Consider the following 17362-nt stretch of genomic DNA (forward strand, 5'->3'; position numbering starts at 1 on the left):
TTCCCGTTAAGCTGCGCGAAGGTGCGGCCATGCACTGGTCTGGAGATCCCGTGCAGTCGGCTTACCGGCTTTTAAATGCAAAAACTGAGCATGTGCGGATTTGTGAATAGGCTGTACGGCCCCCCCCCCCCCTCCCCCTCAAATTAGTGGGAACGTTGGAGTCAATATAGGTTAGCGAGCGCAGGGGTGATGGGTGAACCAGTTAAGAGATGTGCAGCACAGCTTTGGATGTGCTCAAGTTTACGGAGCGTGCAAGGTGGAAGGGAGCAAAGAGGCAAGCATATTTCCTCCTTTAAGATGCAGCTTAAATCCTACCCCTTTGACAAAGCTTTTGGTCTTCTACCCTAATTTCTCCTTGTGTGGCTTGGCGTCAAATTTTGTTTGATAAGACTCCTGTAAAGCACCTCGGGACTTTTTAGTACGTTAGCGGCACTATGTGAATGCAAGTTGTTGTTGTTGTAGTCGCATCCCTCTAGGGTCAGTTTTGCAACTTCCTGCTTGCTGGCCGGGAGGTGTGTGCCTTGGGAGCACACATCACAGCATCATGAGCACGCTCCCCACAGGTTCCTCACACGCTCTCCCATTGGCTGAGGCTCAGTGTGTTCCGCAGCGGTCTGGAGATCCCACGCAGGCCGGCTCACCGGCTGTTAAATGTGCGCGGAAATTTGAACGGGCCGCACAGCCCGTTAAAGGGGCCACGCTCCCCCCTGGGAGGGCACAGTTGTAAAATATCGCCCCTCCGACACCTGCAAAGCATCAGCGGGTTAGAGCTGGTCCAGAGAATTGTGCACAAAATCCAGGTTAACACTCCAGTGCAGTACTGAGGGAGGGCTGCACTGTTGGAGGTGCCGTCTTTCAGATGAGACCTTAAACCGAGGCCCCGTCTGCTCACTCAGGTGAATGTTAAAGATCCCATGGAACTATTGGAAGAAGAGCAGTAATGTTTGGGCCATCATTAATCCCTTAATCAACACCTACAGCAGGTGATCTGGTCCTTTATTGCGTTGCTATTTTCTGTTTAGAATGAGAGAACATGCATTTACATAGTGCCTTTCACAACCTCAGAACATCCCAAAGCACTTCCCAATGTACTCTGCCCTCGCAGGTGGACGTAAATGATCACACAGCACTATTGGATGAAGAGAGGGGGTGTTGTCCCGATGTCCTGACTAATATTTATCCCTCAACCAATACTTAAAACTGATTATCTGGTCATTTATCACATTTGCTGTTTGTGGGAGCTTGCTTGTGCGCAGATAGGCTGCCGGGTTTCCCACATTACAACAGTGACTACACTCCAAAAGCACTTCGCTGGCAGTAAAGTGCACTGGAGCGTCCTGCGGTTGTGAAAAGGCGCTATAGAAATGCAAGTCCTTTCGTCCTGAAGCTCCATCTTACATGCGGTTTTCCGGCAGGACCTGGTGAAGCAGGGGGCAGAGTGGAGGAAGCACATGGAGACAAACAGCAGTCTGCTGAAGAGATTCGAAGACTGCAGGAAGGACCTGGAAATGGTCCTGCAGTCGGCCCAGACGGCCCTGATCGAAGAGGGGAACCCGGAGCAGCTGCTGGCGAGACACACGGTGAGAGCTGGGGAGCTCAGTGAGGCTGAGCCATACGTCCCGCGTCTCTGATACCTTCGCAGCTCTGGTTCCTGGAACCTTTCATGAGAGCAGTGTTGTTGATCCAAGAGGCGGCATGTGGCTGTGAACAGCTTGAAGCTGGGAGAGCATGCTGACAGAAGGTCGCCGACCTCAAACGTTAACCCTACCTTCCTCACTCCGCACAATGCTGCCCGACCCGACCCGACCCACCTGAGCGTTTCCAGCATTTCCTGCTTCTGTTTCAGATTTCCACCATCCGCATTGTTTGTTTTCGAGAACAAGTGTACATTTTCCGACTGCGCTCTCCCAACACAGAGCCCCGCCCATAGGGAGCCCACATCAGGAGCTTCCATCCATGTGGCCTCTGATTTTCTGTCCAATCACACTGTGGGCTCTGCACACATTTTTCTAGATACACTCCCAGTGGGTGAGCCTCCATGTGGGGAGATTCCCAATCAGAAAATGTACCCAACGGATACAACAACGCACAGATTTAGCCGTCTGGTTCTGTTCCGTTGGATCTGGTGCTAAACAAGCTCCCCAAAGCTGGTTTAGCCCAGTTATTGATTACTAAGGATGTGGCATCAAATGAACGTTTAACATCTGAGTAGCAGCAGAGCCAGTGATAATGGTCACCTGTGTCTGTGACAGCCCGGGCAATACACTGGTCCCATCCACCTCCATGGCACGAACCTGGTATTGCAGTACTTCCAGGAACGGTGCAGTGGCTCTAGGCCTTTTGGCTAAGAGCATTGGCGCAGAGTGATCCTTGGCGTGTGCAAGGTGACCTCTGGCGTTTGTGATTTGACAAAGAATTGGAACGATTGGCTACGAATTTCAAAAAAAAATACACTGGTCAGGACCTCTTGTTGAATAATCAATATACAAATGTGAACCAGAATTATTAGTTAAAACTGTTGCACAAAACCATTAACCAGATACTGATCATAATATTGCTCGAAACCTTAAAAACAGAATGGAAAAAGGTTACTGGGTCCATCAAACCTATTCCTGTTTGTATCTGTTATCTTGTACACACATACAGACACACTCTCTCACTCTCACACATACTCACACTCGCACACTCTCACACACACTCATACACTCACACACACATACACACATACATACACTCACACACACACACACACACACACTCACACACACACACACTCCCAGACACACACTCACTCACTCACACTCACACTCACACTCACACTCACTCACACACACGCGCACTCTCTCTCTCTCTCTCTCTCTCTCTCTCTCACACACACACACACACACTCTCGCTCTCTCTCACACACACACACACACTCACACACTCTCGCTCACACACACTCACTCTCTCACTCACTCTCTCACTCACTCACTTTCACACTCACTTTCACACTCACGTTCACACACACACTCTCACACACACATTCACTCACGCACACACTCCCATTCTCACACACACTCACTCTCTCACACACACACACACTCATTCACACCACACTCACACACACACACACTCACACACACTCACACACACACACCTCATTACTCACACTCACTCACACACACACTCTCACACACACACGCATTCACACACACACGCACTCATTCACACACACCCACACACTCACTCACACACTCACACACACTCACACACACATTCACACACACATACACACCTCACTTACTCACTCTCACACTCACACACACACACTCTCACATGCACACGCACTCACACACACACGCACTCACGCACACACTCACACACTTACTTTCACACTCACACACACTCACACTCACTCTCATACACTCACACACACACACTCACACATACACTCATTCACTCACATACATAATCACTCTCACACACAATCACTCTCTCTCACACACACACACACACACAGAGCAACACACTCACACTCACACTCTGTCACACACATTCACTCACACACATACACAAACACACTCACACACACACTCTCACGCTCACTCTCACACTCACTTTCACACTCTCACACACATTCTAACACACACTCTCTCATACACACACACTCTCTCTCTCTCTCACACATACAACACACACACACACTCTATCTCTCTCACACACTCTCACACACACACACTCATTCACTCACACACACACTCACTCACATATACACACTCACACACACACACACACACACACTCTGTCACACACTCATTCACTCACACACATACACAAACACACACACTCACACACACTCACTCTCACCCACTCCCACTCTGTCACACTCACTCACTCGCACATACACTCTGACTCACTCACTTGCTCACTGACTCATTCACTCACACACTCACTCTCACACACAAACTTTACCTCTCTGTTATTCTCTCTCTCTGTTTTTCACTCCCTCTACCTACCTGTCTCTTTCTCTCTGTCTCTCTCGCTCTGCCTCCCCCTGGCTGACCTTTGCCCTCTCCTCCTATTCTGTGCAATGCTAAGGTGAATCGGAGCACTTCTACCGGAGCCCGAGCGGGGACGAGCAACCGAATCCACCCCAACCCAACCCGTCCAGGGTTGCTGAGGTCAACTGTAGTGTCCCCACCACCTCCCCCGCCCGGCTGGGGTCAGCTCTCTCAGCACCGACGGAGGATTGAACCTGGTCTCTGGGTACACTCACTAATCTGTTGGGGAAGAGACACGTTATGTTATGTTATGTTTTATGTTATGCTATGTTATGTTATGTTCTATGCCGTTAAAATAAATTGACCCTTGCAGGTATTAAGTTGTTCAGAATTTAGCCCACACAATGTGGAGTACAGTCAGTAAGTACATATATGATACAGAGTTTGAGACATAGGCTGACCTGGATACATTATGCTTACTCATGGTACATTTGCTTCCTCCTAGGATTTCTTCGGCCAGTTGGATCAGAGGATACTGAACGCCTTTTTGAAGGCCTGCGATGAGCTGACTGACATCCTGCCTGAACAGGAGCAGCAAGGTCTCCAGGAGACTGTCCGCAGTCTGCACAAGCAGTGGAAGGTCAGCACTGGGTGCAGAGCACTTGTGGGCCCATCGTTACACAGGATAGGAACAGGAACAGGCCATTCGGCCCCTCGAGCCTGCTCCGCCATTCAGTTAGATCCTGGCTGATCTGTATCTCAACTCCATCTACCCACTTTGGTTCCATATTCCTCCATACCCTAACCTAACAAAAATCAATCAGTCTCAGTTTTGAAATTTTCAATTGAGCCCCAGCACCACAGCTTTTTGGGGGAGAGAGTTGCAGATTTGCACTGCCCTTTGTGTGAAGAAGTGCTTCCTGACATCACCCCTGATTGGCCCAGCTCTAATTTTAAGCCCCTTTGTTCTGGACTCACCCACCAAGAGGGAAAAGTTTCTCTCAATCTACCCTATCAATACCTTTGATCATCTTAAACACCTCAATTAGATCACCTCTTAGTCTTCTATACTCAGGGAAATACAAGCCTAGTCTACGGAACCAGTGCTCATAATTTAACCCTTTGAGCCCTGGTGTCACACTGGTGAATCTGTGCTGTCCCGCTCCATGACCAGTGCATCCTTCCTCAGGAGCACTGCCCAGAACTGAACAGTACACCAGATTGGGACTGACCAAGTCTCTGTACAACTGAAGCATCACGTCCTCCCCTTTGTATTCCAGTGCCCTCGAGGTAAAGACCAACATTCCATCAGCCTTTTTGATTATTTTTGTGCTTTAATGGTGCTTACGGTGCATGTACAATTTTAGTAAGAGTGGAGTGAAAAGGAGCTTTTGTATTGCACCAGTATTGCCATGCTCAAGGAGTCCTGAGTTTCAGTCCCTGTGTTCCCCCAGTCTACCGATCCGATGTGGGCCTAAGGCCGAGGGTCCCCCAGTCTACCGATCCGATGTGGGCCTGAGGCCTAGGGTCCCCCAGTCTACCAATCCAATGTGGGCCTGAGGCCTCAGGTCCCCCAGTCTACCGATCCAATGTGGCCCTGAGGCCTAGGGTCCCCCAGTCTACCAATCCGATGTGGGCCTGAGGCCTAGGGTCCCCCAGTCTACCGATCCGATGTGGGCCTGAGGCCTAGGGTCCCCCAGTCTACCAATCCAATGTGGGCCTGAGGCCTCAGGTCCCCCAGTCTACCAATCCAATGTGGCCCTGAGGCCTAGGGTCCCCCAGTCTACCGATCCAATGTGGGCCTGAGGCCTAGGGTCTCCCAGTCTACCGATCCAATGTAGGCCTGAGGCCTCAGGTCCCCCAGTCTACCGATCCAATGTGGGCCTGAGGCCTCAGGTCCCCCAGTCTACCGATCTGATGTGGGCCTGAGGCCTAGGGTCCCTCAGTATATCGATCCAATGTGGGCCTGAGGCCTCAGGTCCCCCAGTCTACCGATCCAATGTGGCCCTGAGGCCTAGGGTCCCCCAGTCTACCAATCCGATGTGGGCCTGAGGCCTAGGGTCCCCCAGTCTACCGATCCGATGTGGGCCTGAGGCCTAGGGTCCCCCAGTCTACCAATCCAATGTGGGCCTGAGGCCTCAGGTCCCCCAGTCTACCAATCCAATGTGGCCCTGAGGCCTAGGGTCCCCCAGTCTACCGATCCGATGTGGGCCTGAGGCCTAGGGTCCCCCAGTCTACCGATCCAATGTGGGCCTGAGGCCTAGGGTCCCTCAGTATATCGATCCAATGTGGGCCTGAGGCCTAGGGTCCCCCAGTCTACCGATCCAATGTGGGCCTGAGGCCTAGGGTCCCTCAGTATATCGATCCAATGTGGGCCTGAGGCCTAGGGTCCCCCAGTCTACCGATCCAATGTGGCCCTGAGGCCTACAGTCGCCCAATATATTGATCCAATGTGGGCCTGAGGCCTCAGATCCCCCAGTCTACCGATCCAATGTGAGCCTGAGGCCTACAGTCGCCCAGTATATTGATCCAATGTGACCCTGAGGCCTACAGTCGCCCAGTATATTGATCCATTGTGGGCCTGAGGCCTACAGTCCCCTAGTATATTGATCCAATGTGGGCCTGAGGCCTACAGTCCCCCAATATATTGATTCAATGTGGCCTTGAGGCCCAGTGGCCCCAGTATATCGATCCAATGTGGCCCTGAGGCCTAGTGACCCCAGTGTATAGATTCAACCCTGTGACTTAATACTACTCCTTGGGCTATTTCAGGACCTCCAGGCTGAAGCTCCCTACCATTTGCTCCGCCTTCAAATTGAAGCAGCAAGAAATAAACTGGTAGAAACGGCGGAAGAGTGTAAGTTGGAACTGACCAGGGAGAACAAGCTGCTAACAAGCACGAACAGTGAAGAGCTTATTACACAACACAAGGTAAGCAGGGTGAGGAAATAAAAGGGTCAGCATCACCAACTTTTCTCTGCACGTGCAACTGATTAGCAACTGAGCTGCCTCCTTTATGCTGTAAAAATGGAATTAGAAGCTCTTGGGGAATCCCAAGAAGACAGAAAGAAATAAATCTACATTTTTGAAGACTGCAACTTGGAATCGGCATAGGAGTTACATAGCATTACATAGTATTTACAGCATTGAAACAGGCCATTTGGCCCAACAGGTCTATGCTGGCGTTTATGCGCTGTTCAAGCATTAGGTTTGGCAACTCTAGTTGGACATATTCCTGGAGGTGTCATCACATGACTTCCTGCCATTGGTCGCCCAACACGCCCATATTTGGGGTGCCCCGCCTTCCCACACCACTCGGAACGTGAACAGACTCTTCATTCCCCGATTGAATGATTCTTGAGTCAGTCAAACAGCCTTTTTCCCCATGTCCGATACTTTAATAACTAATGAATAAGATTTAAAAAACACAATTTTTAATGCCCCGATGATTTTTCTCCAATGTGAAGCTCGCAGCAGTGTCCTGGAGATTCATTCCTGGAGACTCCAGGGCAGTCCAGGAGAGTTGACAACCTTAACAAGCCTCCTCTCACCTTACTTTATCTCACCCTATCAACGTATCTTTCTATTCCTTTCTGGTTCATGTGTTTATCTAGTTTCCCCTTAAATGCATCTATTCTATTCACCTCAACTACTCCATGTGGTTGTAAGATCCACACTCTCTGGGTAAAGAAGTTTCTCCTGAATTCCTTATTGGCTTTATTATTGACTATCTTATATTTATGGCCCCTAGTTCTGGACTCCTCTACAAGAGGAACCATCTTCTCTATGTGTACTGTATCCATCCCCTTAATAATGTTATAGACCTCTATCAGGTCACCTCTTTTCCAGAGAAAAGAGCCCCAGCCTGTTCACTCTTTCCTGACAGGTATAACCTCTCAGTTCTGGTATCATCCTTGTAAATCTGTTTTGCACCTTCTCCAATGCCTCTAAACCCTTTATGTAACGTGGAGACACAGAATTATGCACAGTACTCTAAGTGTGATCTAACCAAGGTTCTATACAAGTTTAAGATAATCTCCCTCTAGAAATGAACCTCTGTGCTTTGTCCATGTTATGGCCTTGTTAACCTACATCGCTACCTTTATTGATTTGTGAATATGTCCCCCTAGATCTCTCACTCCTCTACCCCATTTACACTCTCATTATCCACGGAGAATGTGGCTTAATCTGCTCACCGAAATGCATCACCTCACACTTATCTATATTGAAATTAATTTGCCATTTGCACGCCGAGTTATATGGGTTAAGTGGGTCCATTTTGTGTGAGGTCCCAGATGTACTTTACTCATATTTTACGTGCCGTTGTATTTAAACCCTTGCATTTCTCATAGATAAGGGAAGATACCGATCTCTAACTCAATGGGGGAGGGCGCAGAGAATTAGTGCTGCAGGCTGTGTTGCTTCGAACGCAGCTCACTGCTGGGAGCTCCGAACATACCCCCCGGTGTGTGATTAAGTTGCACCACTGACCAGCTGTTGCACTGGCAGCCATTTTGTGTAGCCCTGGATGCCATTTTGAAGCTGATTTGGTCGCGTTTCTTGAGTGTTGTTGCAGCTGCACCCATCCAGGCAAGTGGAGCGTGTTCCATCACACTCCTGACTTGTGCCCTGTAGGTGGTGGAGAGGCTTTGGGAAGTCGCCTCTTACCAACTCCTCAACCTAACCAGCTGGATGAACAACTGATTTATTTCAGGCTTTTTTCGCGGAGAATGGAAAGTACGAGTGGTGCAGGAAGCGGGGTAAGGTGATCGGAGATCTCTGCCAGAAGCTTCCAGAAACCCGGAAGTATGATGCGATCAGGAACAAACACGAAATGGACAAAAAGACTCTGAGAGACTTGAAAGTACTTATTGACGCCACCTATCAGAAATTACTGGATCAGCCAGACAAATGGAAGGAGTATATGACTAGGTAACGGTGACGCACAATTTGATTACATTGAATTTTACAGCACAGAAACAGGCCATTCGGCCCAGCTGGTCTACTTCTTTATTCATTCATGGGATGTGGGTGTGGGTGTTTATGCTGCACCTGAGCTGCCTCCCACCTTACTTCATCTATCCCTATCTGGATATCCTTCTAATTGGCTAAATCATAGATATCATATTTTTCTTATCCTATATGTTAATTCCTTTTGTCAACGTGCCTCCTGAAGACATAGACCCCAGTAGTGACTGGGGCAGGTTTTCCGAGCATGAGGGAAGAAGGTGGGGGGAGGGAGGGGGGTAGAATTTCGGTCTGGTTGTCCAGATTTCCCTGCATGCCGTGGAGTTTTGACACCACAGCGTGCAACTTTTTAAAAACAGGATCCCCACCTGGAAGTCAGCCTGATCGAGAGGCATGGCTTCCAGTCGGGCAGGGAGCACTCCTCAGCAGGCCACAGCCGCAAGTAAGGATCCTGCAGCTGCTAGGGGGAGTGTGGGGGGAGGGGGGGGTTCCGATCTCTGAGCTGCCGGGTTTCCTGAGGCCCGGGGTTAAACAAGTAAAGTATTATGTATGAGTAATGAGTCTGACTGAATACTGTGAGCTCAAAGTAAAGTGTGACCGTAATCTTTTATTGCAGGTCTCCAGAGTGCCTCTCCAACCTGTGAGGCCTCCTTAAGTACCTGTGCTCCCAAGGGATTGTGGGATCCCTTGAGACTCTAGGGGATGAGCCCTCTGGTGGCTGTACAAGGTTATATACAGGTTTACATATATAACATAAAGCAGGTTAAGCAACCTCATTATAATATTTAAATTGCTAACCTACCTCCTGGGAGTGGATTGTCAGCCCGCCCCTGTCCCGTTAAACCTGGAAGTGGGCGGGTTGGAGGCGGCTTACGGTCGGGTTGGAGATTTAAAACATTTTAACATCTCACCCGACCCCAACCCACCCATTTTCGGGGGTTAAAATGACCTTCGTAGGCTCAAAAACAACTTAAATTAAATAACGAGCATGAAATTTCAAGGGGCGGGATTCTATTGGCCTCCCAGCGAAATTCCCCCCCCCCACCCCCGCCAAGAAAAAATGTTGCGAACCTAGATGAGCATATGATCTCAACTTTGGAAAGCAGGAAGTCATTGAACTACTCAGACCTAATGTGAAAGGGCAGGGTGGAAAGGTCGAAGGAGGCAACTTGTGGTGGAGAACTCAGTTGTCCTTATCTTCTGGAATGATCCTGGAGTAATGAGAGGATTTGGTGACATATTGCTCGAGGTGGTCACGCTAGATCTGGTATTGGACAACCAAAAAAGTTACACACTAAGTCTGAAGCTCTCAAGGGGATCGGCGGGACTGGGAGACCGTGAGCGATGTGACGAGGAGAGGGATGATGGCAAAAGTGGAAGCAAGACAGCTGTTGAGCAGGTTGACAGAGGTGAGGATGTGATGGGTGGAAAACTAGAGGAGGGCAAGATGGCCAAGGACTCTCCAGTGCTCCTAACAGGGAGCTGTGCTCATTGGGTGTCTGGATCGGAGAATGGCGTTGCAATGGCTCTTCCATCGAGTGCTTCTCCTGGTTCGGGGAAACTCCTCCAGGGGTGAGGGGTAAGGGCAGAGAGGTTCCCAGAGGCTGATGAAGGTGGTGAGGGGGGGGATCAGGAAGTGGTCAGAGATGACCTTGTCGTCGATTGGTTCCTCAGAGACGGTGAGGCTTTGCATCAAGGCAGGTTTGAGGGGTTGGCTGTGGGTGTGTAAGGGGGTTAATGCGGAGGACGAGGTTGATTGACAATAGGAGGATGGAGAATTTGGAGGAGAGAGGGCAGGGGGACCTTAGGATCGGATGGAATCACTAAACATGAGGAATCGTTTGGGGCAGAGGTGAAGTGAGGAGAAAGACAAAGCTCTATCAGTCAGGGACTAGCCGAAGGCTTGGGGAGGCTTTGAAGCTGACCACGGTGATATAGAGTAGAATTACAGCACAGAAGGAGGCCATTTATCCCATCATACCTGCGCCAGTGCGACCTCTTTTACTGGATACTCAAATCCCATTCCCTTTTCCCGTACCCTTTTATATTTTTCCTTTTGAAGTACTTTTCAATTCTGTTGTTAATCATATTATAGTCTCGGCCCCAATAACCACTTTGCATTTTAAATGTCCGCTGGGAACAGATTCCTTCTCACAAAACCCTTGAAATTTCCTCACTGTTTTCTGTAGATATTCCCGACTGTCAAAATGGCTTCTGACAAAGGACAAACGGCTGACAGAGATCAGACACGCAGCCACCAATCCCAAGAAGTATGGAGATTTGAAAGCTGCACTGGAGGTTTGTTCACCATATCGTTATCTTCAGTAGGTTGAAGGGTGGGATAGAAAATACCAAACAAAAGCAAAATCATTCTCCCTCCATCGTTAAACGTGTGACCTGAAGAATCGCAGCCAATGAAGCTGACCGACCGATGCAAGCTGTCAGCTGGGGAGAGTCTGTCTGATACAGTGGCAATAGGTGTCCTTTAATGATGATGGGCCAGTGTGGGGCTATGCTCAAAGACCGCCTGGGTGAGAGAATGGCGTCACAGTGTTGTCGCTCACCAGTGGGGGCGTTGCTCCCCACTGGCTTAGTTTATCGTGTAAGTGTCAGCCTTGGCTCAGTGGTAGCATTCTTGTCTCTGAGTCAGTAGGTTTTAGGTTTAAACCACTTCAGCACATAATCTAGCCTGATAGCACCGCCACCACCACAACTTGCAGTTATATTTAACGTAGTAAACCGTCGCACTTCACAGGAACATTATCAGACACAAATGGATATCGAGCCGCATACGGACAGGTGACCACAAACTTGGTCAAGGAGCATGTTAAAGGAAGAGGGATCGGTGGAGAGGCTTAAGGAGGGGATTCAAGAGCTTCGGCAGCTGAAGGCATGGCCACCAATGGTGGCGTAAAGGAAATTGGTAATGGCCAAGAGAATAGAACTGAAAGAACACGGAGGCCTCGGAGGGTTGTAGGGCTGGACAAGGTTACACAGATAGGAAGGGGCACGGCAATGGAGGGATTTGACAACAAGGATGAAAACAGGAATGTGTATATATTTTTTTTGCATTTAGGGAATTAAGGAAGAAGTCAGCAAAGAGGAGCCAAGCCTTTCGTGGTTGAGATCCAGACTCGCTGCACTTACAGCAATCTCTTCTGAGAATGAAGCAAAAAGACAAGATGACGAACTGTCCAAACTATCAGCTGAATTCAAGAGGCTCCTGACACAAATCGCTGAGGTAGGAGAAAGAGCTGAGCCTGGTGACATGACATTGGAATGGTCTCGAACCATTTACTGTGCTTTCGAAACAAGAACCGAGCACGAGGAGTCTTCTGCCTCGCTGTGAAGTCCATTGTTTATTTCCTGATTGATAACTGCATTCATTAATATCTTCCTGCCACTGAATCCCTCCCATTACAGCATGCTACATGATTTTTTTTAGCAAAGTGGGGCAAACCTAAATGGAGTCCATTTGGGCTTGAGGTGGCTCCAAAATGATGCACCCATGATGCAAGCTCCTTGGCAGATTTTGTCATCTGATACCCAAGCTAAGGAGCTCCACTGTATTCCAGGCCAGTGCTTGCACTCGGCCAGCCAGTCTGGCTCACTCGGGGATCACAGAGAGGGGAGACCTGTCACTGGGGGGAGCGGGTTTCCTCCCCACTCAATGTCGGGTAGCTCTGCAGACCAAGGTCCTAACGGGCTCGGTGTTCATAGCTGGAGACTTGGCAGGTAATTTACCAGTTTGTCGGTTAAACTCCAGCTGTACCCCTGCACACCCTGTGGGAGGAGGTGTCCCTTGGCCTTGCACTTGTCCCTAAGGGGAGAGAGTGTGCACTATCGGGCAAGCAAAACCCTACACTTGGATGCAGATTTCTCAGTTGTTTGAATGGGAGACTCTAATCCATGGTGATGGGTAGTCACATGTATCCGATACCCTGGAAAATGGAGGGTAAAGTTCAATGCTGTGTACAGAGCCTTGGTCAGACCCCATCTGGAGCGCTATGTTCAGTTTTGGGCACCGCATCTGAGGAATGATGAAGACGGGTTGTATAAACGTGGCTTGTGTTCCCTTGAGTTTAGAAGGTTGAGGAGTGTTTAAAATGATAAAGGGATTTGATAGGGTAGATAGTGTGATGTATTCTTTATGACGTCACAAACACACACATACACAAGATGGCTTTACAGGAACTTGTCAGGTGACCTTGTCACATGATCCTTTATTGTATTTACATCAGCAGTTGCATTACCACAATAGCCCACTAGGTGGCGCTCTGTTACAGATAGAGACAAACTATTTCTTCTGTCAGGGGAGTCCAGAACGTGGGGGCATAACCGTAAAATGAGTGCTCGGCCTTTTAGGGGTGAAATCCGGAAACTTTCTTTCATACAAAGTGTAGTGGAAATCTGGAACTAATTGGAGCTTTCAAGACTGAGATCGCTAGATTTTTATTCAGTAAGGATATCAAAGGGTAAGGGACAAAGGCAGTTAAAAGGAGTTGAGGGAGAGATCAGTCACGATCTAATTGAATGACGGAATGGGTTCGAGGGGCTGAATGGCCTCCTCCATGGTACAAATTGATTCTATTTTTGGGGCGAGGGACAGGCGAGTCTCACCATCCATTGAGAAAAGAGAGCAGATAGCTGTTGTTTTAAGGGAAACCCTAAGCTGAGTAACGTGACCCTTTTCACAGATTGCTGTGTCCTTACGATGTGCATGCAGAGCTGGAAGCAGTGAAAGTACTTGCTTGTCAAAGCAGTATATAATTGAGTTATCTATTTGTCATGTATGTACATTCTGTTTGTAGACACCAGATGGCGTCATTGTCGGAGGCCACTGAGCAGCACGCACATGATGCTGCTCAGGTATAAAAGGCCAGCCATTTTGAGAGTCAGGCACTTTGGGCCTAAATAAAGCAGAGCCAAGGTTGTACCTTGCTTAGTTCAACAATACTCAGTTTGAACCTTTATTGCATACATGACACTATTTCAGTGCCAAGGGTTTGGTTTATAGTTCACAGGCTTCCCCATCATTGCTGCTGATGGGATTAACATGCAAATGAGTATATTTCTACCCAAATTTGAGATGGGTTTGGCGCATTCAGCTGAAATGGAGGACTGAAATCTTGATTTCTTTCCGTTCCACTTTGCATTAACATTCATTAGCAGGTCTTGCTTTGTCCAGCTCTGCATTCCAATAAAATGGACCTCTCTCGAACAAGATGCAAAGTGTAAATGAACAAGAGCGTTTGTGTGTTCAGTAAAATATTTCCCAGTCGCAGCACCAATTCGGTTTTACACTTGATGCCACATCATGTGCATGCAGTGGGGCAGTTGGCTCTCTCACGTTAAATTGCCCGCTGTTTCTCCTCAGTCAGACAAAGTGCTGTCAGCTGTTGGTGAATGTGTCCAGCACAGAGATGGTGTGAAGGCCGCCTTGGATCACCTTGTAGACTCCCAGAAGCAACTGCGGGCTGAGGGGGAGCGGCTGCTGGATTCAGAGAGTCTGGAAGAAGCACAGCAACTCCATCTGCATCATCAGGTACAGATCCCGCACGTACAGAGTTGTCCCATTATTTTGCCCAGGACTTGTAGAGAAGTACAAACAGTTCTTTAAAAAAAATTATTGTAACATATAAATTGTTGGATGGAAAAGACCAAGGTCCATCTCATTCATCATCTACCATCCTGGTGGTCACATGATGCAATGATATCATCATCATCATGCAATGATAATGGAGTTGTTGACTAACCATGGCAATCAATCTCTCTCAATTAGTCTACAACAGAGCCAGACATGATGTGAGTAAAACCCCAGTGGTGGAGAGCTTTAGCAACCATAGGTCCAAACTCGCCTGTTCCTCCCAAGCCTGTTACACTTACCACATGTCCTGTCTCAGATGAGTCTTATGCTGTATCCCAAAATGCTACTTTCTTGGGATGTAGGCAACATGGACAAGGCCACATTCATTGGCTTGAGAAGGTGGTACTGGGCCTTTATCAATTGTTTGTACAGTTGAGTGGCTTGCTAGGCCACTCCATTCAGAGCCAGTCACATAATGTGGAGCAGTTATACATAGGGCAGATCCTTTTCACCGAAGGGTATTAGTGAACCAGGAGGGTTTTTAACGAGAATCCAGCATCGGCCCTGGTGCCAGTCCACAAATGACCTGATATCACCGCTTTCCCTGCCAGCCTGTGAACTCCAGAGCTTTAAGGTGCTTGTCCAGTACCAGACCAGAAGTACCAGACCCCTATATTCATGTTAGGGGGTGCACACATGCCATTCAGTAACTAATAGTGCGTCAGAAAGTCACACTGCCAACTGCTTATCAAGAGGGACTGGCTTTTTACTATGAGCTGCGAAATGTAGTTGAGGGACATTGCAGGAAGTCACTGACACAGAGCTGTGTTTTTTTTTGTCCATCAAAAGTCATGGTTGGATGATCATGGGCTGGGCACCTGCAACATCCCAAGGTGTGCTCCTGGTGAGCACTGCACCCCACTGGGAGCTCTACATTGTGCAATCACCTCGATACTTAGTGTTCTGGGTGTACAGCACAATATTCTACTGGGTGTTTAAACATCATCACATTGCCTGCACATTCAAAGTGACACATCTCCCCAGTAGTTCCAGATTCCATTCTAAGTCTCTCTGCTTCTAATTTAATTCCAATTTGTCACACATTTATGTCCCATGTGTTCAACCTGTGTGTAAGGCACTAATCGAAGAAGAGCAGGGGAGTTCTGCCAATATCCTGACCAACATTTATCACTCAACCGACACCAGCAAAAAAAGGCAGGCTGACTGGTTATTCAGCTCATTGCTGTATGTGGGACCTTGCTGTGTGTGTGCAAAATTGGCTGCTGCATTTCCTACATTACAACGTCGACTGTATTTCACAACGTACTTAACTGGCTGAAGTCATGAAAGGCACTAGAGAAATGCAAGTCTTTAAAAAAACATTTCATGCCCCATATGTCTGCCCAGTTGCCTAATTGGTATCAAAGCTACTCTGCTTCATTTAAATGATCTTAGCACTCAATTCCCACTTTGCTCTGTTATTTACATCGCTTCATCTGAATTATTTAATAATTTAAATTTTTTTAGTAAAAAATAATGACTGAATGAATGAATTGCTTTTGAAGTGCAGTCACTGTTACAATGTAGGCATGCCAGAAAGTGGAGGTAAATTTGAAGATGAGATGGAGGGCCAGTGAATCTGTTTTGGTAGAGTTGGTTGAGTGAGGATACAATCCCATGTTTTAACATTTAATTAAAAAGCCGACACCTTCAACAGTGCAGCATTCCCTCAGTACTACCCCTTTAACAGTGGATCACTCCCCTCAGTACTGCCCCTCCAACAGTGCAGCACTCCCATAATACTGCTTCTCTGACAGTGCAGCACTCTCTCAGTAATGCACCTCCAAGTGCAGCACTCCCTCAGTACTGCCCCCCGACAGTGTTGCACTCGCTCAGTACTGCCCCTCCGACAGTGGAACGCTCCCTCAGTACTGATCCTCCGATAGTGTTGCACTCCCTCAGTACTGCCCCCCGACAGTTGAGCACTCCCTCAGTACTGACCCTCTGATGATGCAGCATTCCCTCAGTACTGCCCCTCCAACAGTAAAGCGCTCCCTCAGTACTGATCCTCCAACAGTGCAGCACTCCCTCAGTACTGTCCTCCGACAGTGGGCACTCACTCAGTACTGCCCTCCGACAGTTGGACATTCCCTCAGTACTGCCCCTCCAACAGTGGAGCACTCCCTCAGTACTGATCCTCCAACAGTGTTGCACTCCCTCAGTACTGCCCCTCCGACAGTTGAGCACTCCCTCAGTACTGCCCTCCGACAGTTGGACATTCCCTCAGTACTGCCCCTCCAACAGTGGAGCACTCCCTCAGTACTGATCCTCCAACAGTGTTGCACTCCCTCAGTACTGCCCCTCCGACAGTGGAGCACTCCCTCAGTACTGCCCCTCCAACAGTGGAGCACTCCCTCAGTACTGATCCTCCAACAGTGTTGCACTCCCTCAGTACTGCCCCTCCGACAGTTGAGCACTCCCTCAGTACTGACCCTCTGATGATGCAGCATTCCCTCAGTACTGCCCCTCCGACAGTTGAGCACTCCCTCAGTACTGCCCCTCCGACAGTTGGGCACTCCCTCAGTACTGATCCTCCAACAGTGTTGCACTTCCTCAGTACTGCCCCCCGACAGTGTTGCACTCGCTCAGTACTGCCCCTCCGACAGTGGAGCACTCCCTCAGTACTGACCCTCTGACAGTGGAGCGCTCCCTCAGTACTGCCCCTCCGACAGTGGAGCGCTCCCTCAGTACTGATCCTCCAACAGTGTTGCAATCCCTCAGTACTGCCCCTCTGACAGTGGAGCACTCCCTCAGTACTGACCCT

At 48.8% G+C, this 17362-nt stretch overlaps 1 protein-coding gene across 1 annotated transcript in view; it reads left to right on the forward strand.

Annotated features, from left to right (window-relative positions):
- The window catches only part of syne1b (spectrin repeat containing, nuclear envelope 1b), a 420847-nt gene that overhangs the window by 108527 nt on the left and 294958 nt on the right, over window positions 1-17362 (forward strand). The window contains exons 21-27 of the mRNA XM_070891000.1: window positions 1416-1580; window positions 4489-4623; window positions 6756-6914; window positions 8698-8915; window positions 11141-11249; window positions 12028-12192; window positions 14329-14496. Of these exons, the coding sequence (XP_070747101.1) occupies window positions 1416-1580; window positions 4489-4623; window positions 6756-6914; window positions 8698-8915; window positions 11141-11249; window positions 12028-12192; window positions 14329-14496 (1119 nt within the window). The remainder of the gene's footprint in view (window positions 1-1415; window positions 1581-4488; window positions 4624-6755; window positions 6915-8697; window positions 8916-11140; window positions 11250-12027; window positions 12193-14328; window positions 14497-17362) is intronic.

Source organism: Pristiophorus japonicus, chromosome 9 (assembly GCF_044704955.1).
Source record: "Pristiophorus japonicus isolate sPriJap1 chromosome 9, sPriJap1.hap1, whole genome shotgun sequence".
Classification (NCBI taxonomy): Eukaryota; Metazoa; Chordata; class Chondrichthyes; family Pristiophoridae; genus Pristiophorus; species Pristiophorus japonicus.